Raw genomic sequence first — 5,514 nt, forward strand, 5'->3', positions numbered from 1 at the left:
ACAACTGTGCACCAGAATGAATGCACACCGGAGATCTATCAAAGACAGGAATACCCAATTACCTGTGGGGGCACATTTCTCACAAGAAAACCACTGTCTCCCCAATCTCTCAGTCCTGATCCTCAAAGGAAACTTACAAAACACTTCCCAGAGACGAGCCTATGAACTCCACTTCATCAACCTCCTGGATACTAAAAATCATGGACTAAATATAGACATTGGATTTATGACACATTATAACCTGCCTGGCATCTGACTTCCTAGGTATCTCTCTACTATTCATCCCCCTTCTCTTTCTTTCTCCTGGCTCCAGCCTGTCTCTCTCACCCATTGACTCCTCAGTCTACATTTTCACAGACTGCCTGTCTTGTATGCATACCAGCCCAGCCTCTGGCTTCTTTACTTTTCATTCCATCCAGGAAGAGCACACACCAACTGCTGAAACTTCCTTAGCCTGACAAAGGGTTTTTGAACCCGAAAGCTTTCTTAATACTTGTTTTCCAACAATTTAAGTTGGTCTAATAAAAGATATCAGATTCACGCAAAGAACCTTATCTGCCTTAGCATTGGCTAGCATTTTATGTATTTAGCTCCCTTAGATTTCACTTACAACATGGAATGCTCAGCGCTTTCACATCTCAGACCCCAGGATATCAAATGGGGCATCCAGAAAGTAAGAAAAATACAATTAGTGACCAGGTGCAAGAAGTCTAGTGTAAGTGATTTGACAAATCTGACACAGAAATTGCATGGCAGAGACATAAAAAGAATCAGGATCTCCTGGACAGCATTCAGTGGCCTTTGCAAGCAGCCATAGTGTAAGTAGGGGTGGGTGAGCAGGGCATCAGCCCTGTATGCTGGGAGTCTGCACTGTGGTATCAGCAGTGTATGTGCACAGACCCCTATTCTCTGGCACTTGGTACCCCTTCACCTACTCCCCTTTCCCTCTCCATGGCCAAGGCACCAAAATTGCTAGTTAAGCCTCTGACAAGGAGACCTTCCCTTCTTTCTTCCAGAAATTCCCTGCCTTGTTCACTACATACCTTCCAGTTTCCACAGGGGAGTATCTATTGGTACAAATCATCCAACTCCTGCATCAAAGGAACAAGGGTCCTTAAACAAATCTCCTTCCCCACATTGCTGATTCATTCTGAGCACAGAGGTTCTGTGGAAAATAATAATCTGTGAACATATAATTAAAGGCTGCATTGTAATGCACATACACAAAGGGCCTGCATTCAAATTGTGGTCAGCCTTAATTCCGTCATTTCCCCGTAAAGTGGTGGACTTTGAAGCCTTAATAATGTCCTTTCAGTGGCGTTCACTGTGTGTATTTGCTAGGTTTTTTTTTTAAATCAGGAAATGGAAAAACAAATCCCATTCGGTTGGCTTCATAGTGACACTGTGTGGATCATCATTACAGCTTGGAAGAAAGTGTGCTGTCATGGGCACACACTTTCTGTTCATTTTCCAAAGCTTTACCCTTTTTAGCGTGTCACCATCAGACCTCTCAGGCTCCATTTATTAAGCTCATCCCATTCTTCATGTCATTTCCAAGTAAATCCTAGTTTCACTCCCACACACTGCCAGTCCCAGTCTCCTTGCCCTGCTCTCTCTGTTCAAGTAGTGCTGGTTCTCTCCTGTTCTCTGGCTTCTCATCAGATTTTTTCCTTCCTTCATTACTTTTTACCCCACTCCACTAGTATTTGGTCCCAGTCTTCTTACTCAGCCAACCCCAGGCTTGCCTTTCTACCAGCTTAGTGTCTGTCTCCTGTTTCCTTCTCCAGATCTCAGCAGAGCCTACAGCAGCCCAAAGTTTCAGTGGCAGGGAGAATTCTGTGTATACCCAGACAGGAGTATATTGGGTGTGGATAAAACCTGTGGTGTATTTAGCTGCTAAGGTCTAAGAAGTCTCTACTGAGCATGTATGAAGTGTGATTTTTCAAAAACGTGGCCAGATTTGGCTGTTTTCCCACAGAAATGGCAAAAGGCGCATCCAATTCACCACATTTCAGATAACCACTCCAAAGAGAGGGGCATTAGAGACTCCTAAAGAAAGGGGTTACAGTTTAACATAGGTACAATAACATGCTAGTGGGGGGTTCCCCCATAACCATGTTCTCAGAAACAGCTGAACCTTTTGAGTTAATTAAAATGGCTAAAAATCAAATACATTTAAAAATAAATAAAATTAAAGCCTATATGTGTTTCAACCTCAGGAAGACACGCAGCATAGGAAATTTCATTCCAAAAGGTTACAGCTTGGCAGACTTATAAGCAATTGGAAGCAGGGACTTACAATGGGGAGTGTAGAGCAGCTTTAATGGTGGGCAGTGCCAACCATCCCATCTGTAATAATAACTATACAAGGTCCCTGAGGGAGTCAGTGGCATTGTGGAGATTATAAATTAAAACTTAGTTCCCAGTCCCTTGCTGCTCTAACATTGTACCACTGCATCACAAGCTGCCTTTTAGAGATCCCTCCTTTCATTTATTGCAGGTACCTGTATTTTTATAAACAGACAGTGGACCTGCTGGTTGAGAATGGGATTGTGTGCACCGAAGAGGTCACTCTCCCTGTGGTCTCAACAGCTATTTCCCACCTATGGCAGGAACTTACGGAAGAAAGGAAAGAAAGCATCTTGCAGTACTGTAGTCAGAGACAGAATGTCCTCCCAAATGCCAGGGCTCAGTGTTCTGAGCCTGTGTGCACTGAAGGCAGCGTGAGGGACAGCACAGCTAACAGTCAGGAAGCCAGTGGTTCATCAGTATCCACGCCAGAGGAAGTAAGTAGCACTTAATAACAGAGACTTCTCACTTCACAAGCCACAGGCCTCAAGAAAGCTGATATCTTTTGTCAACTGTGAATCTGTTCCAGAGGAAGCACATTATTATAAGAAACCATTTCCCACCCATCGGAATACAGCACTGCAGTAAACATTTGCAGTGAATTCTCTCACTCTGCAGGAGATCCATAACATTGTGATTGCCAGTTGCTTTGTCTTGCTAGACTGTCTCAGCACATGCAGGTGAGAGCAGCATTGTTGATCTGCAGTGCAGTGAGGAACCTGCCTGTAGGAAACATTTAGCTTTGCTCTAACACAGGCAGGGTAAGGCAAGGAAGGCATACAAGTACCATTCTACATATCCTGCAGGAAGCACAGCTTAGCTTGACCCAAGGATCACTGTTCAGATGGCTATGGCTCTTTTCTAATAGCACATTTAAAGAGAAACACAAAAGGACAATTGCTGTAGGCCCTTCCTCAGTTCTAGTAATATTCAGAAGTTCTGCTGATACTGCCAGCTGCGTGCCTGCAGACATACCTCAGCAGAGGTGGGCAGTCAGGACATTTATACATGTACCTTTTAGTTCACAGATCCGCCACTTTGGAGCAGACTGGATTAATCGAGTCTGCTCTGCATGGGAGCTGACGCACACTGCGCTGCACTGCTTGCAGTTGTATAAGTGGTGAAATGCACATCAGCGCGGAGAAAATGGCAGTGGTATGATTTTGAACTAAAGCACCTCCAAGGTGTTTTTGTTCAAAAGTGCACCGCCACCATTTTCTTACTGCTGACGTGCATTTCACCACTTATACAACTGCAAGAGTCACAGTGCCAGGCACTTGCACACGTAAAAATGCCCACAGTAACTAGGTAGCATCAGAAATCTGTTGGTTAAAGCAGGGGTTCCCAACCGCTGGGCCATGGCCCAGTACCGGGCCGCGAAGGGTTGGCTGCCGGTCCACAGGAGGGTTGACTGCCAGACGAGAAGACCGTAAGTGACCGGCATACTGCAGACCAGCAGCCAAACCTTTTTTATACCAAGTATAAAATTTTATACCGAGTATACTGAGTATAAAAAAAGGGTTGGCTGCTGGTCTGCAGTATGCTGGTAGCTGCTGGTCTGCAGTTTGCCAATCTGCAGCCACTTTCAGGGTACGTTTTGCCAGTCCGCAGTCACTTCCAATCCACAGCATAAAAACGTTGGGAACCCCTGGGTTAAAGGAAAGGTAATTCATTGTAAGCATTTGCTGAATTGCCAGTGAGTTGAACAATTAGCTGCTCAGAGCAAGGTTGGGTAACTTCATTGGGTGTTTTTATTCCCCTCTAACACGTCCATATATTGTAGTGACAAGGATCACATGTTTCCTTTTAAGTCGCAAGGAAATTAAACCCGTCTAATTTCTAACCGATCTACTTACAGATTTGCGTTGGAGCATGACATGTATATTAGCTTCTGGCACTAGGAGTAACAGGAACTAATTAGACTAATGGCCTTATGCAGCTGGAATGTAGAACACCAGATCTCCATTGCAACTGAAACTTCAGCCTGAATAGGAGTACGTGGGACTGCTTGGTACAGCTAAGATCCTTAGCTGGATATGTCAATAACAGCTAACTGAAAAGTCTGGGAAAGCCACGTATAATCCCTGCCTTGCACTGATGCTTTTGGAGATGGTTGGCTAAAATCAAATTCTCAGAAACTGAAAAGAGAGTCCTGATGGAACTGAGCCCAAGCCCCTGTTCTAGCTGCATAGTAAGGACCATGACTTACGTTTTTCAGAGGCAGAAATAATTATGGATCCAAGCTAGCTATAAACATACCTGGCAAAGAGGGAAGAAAGAATTCCCACATTTTAAATACTTAATTATCAAAAATTATAGAGTGAGTAACACTGTAAAATACCTAATAGATTTAACATCTCAAATGTTTTCTTTCCTAGGTACTATTTGAAGATGCATTTGATGTTGCTGCTGGGTTTCTTGACAGAAATGAGATGCAGACAACGTCCAGTCTAGGGTAAGTATAAACAAACCCAGTCTACTATCCAGCACTTGATTTTTTTGATGTTAAAGCAACATCCATATCTGTGTCCTAATTCTGAACCTCTTTTAAAGACTACAGTCTCCCACAGCTTGTGGCCTTCTCACGTGTTAATTGGCAACAGTTGCAAACTATTGAAATATATTGATAGTATGTGTTAGAAGATGCCCTCACCTAACTGTCCATTTTGCCTACTGTCCTACGTCACACAGTGGCAAAGCACAGATGCCAAAAGGCAGAGTGAACAGGATATGATGAGGGTTTTTCTCCTGCTCCTCTCCTGGTTGCAGCCGCCAGCATTTAAAGTCTAAGACATTCTTATTCAGTGGCTGGTCTTGGCTGGGATTTTCTGTTCTTGCATGTTGCTTTTTCAATAAATTCTCCAGAAATTTAGAGGATCCTTTGAACACACCAGCTCTGATTCTGTCTTATACCACCACTCAGTGTTACACTGCCAGAACAGTGTGAATGAAAACAAGGGGATTTAAATCATTAACTCAGTTGTATAATAATGTTGAATTAAAAGAAAGCCATCAATTGTGGCTTAACTGATGCACATTTAAGATTAGGGAAACATTCCATGTTATGGCCCTAGTTGAGTGGTTCTCAGCCTGGATGCCACAGTACCCTGGAAAGCCATGAGACTTTTTCAAGGGAGCCACACTGCTGCCACTGCCACCTGAAAC

At 43.7% G+C, this 5,514-nt stretch overlaps 1 protein-coding gene across 4 annotated transcripts in view; it reads left to right on the forward strand.

Annotated features, from left to right (window-relative positions):
- STRA8 (stimulated by retinoic acid 8) overlaps window positions 1-5,514 on the forward strand; it is a 48,745-nt gene that overhangs the window by 32,137 nt on the left and 11,094 nt on the right. For all 4 annotated transcript variants that reach the window (XM_019514975.1, XM_019514977.1, XM_019514978.1 and 1 more), the window contains exons 6-7: window positions 2,501-2,786; window positions 4,728-4,804. In XM_019514975.1, the coding sequence (XP_019370520.1) occupies window positions 2,501-2,786; window positions 4,728-4,804 (363 nt within the window). The remainder of the gene's footprint in view (window positions 1-2,500; window positions 2,787-4,727; window positions 4,805-5,514) is intronic.

The sequence above is a fragment of the Gavialis gangeticus genome, unplaced genomic scaffold (genome assembly GCF_001723915.1).
Source record: "Gavialis gangeticus isolate Ggan-Ray unplaced genomic scaffold, GavGan_comp1, whole genome shotgun sequence".
Taxonomy (NCBI): domain Eukaryota; kingdom Metazoa; phylum Chordata; order Crocodylia; family Gavialidae; genus Gavialis; species Gavialis gangeticus.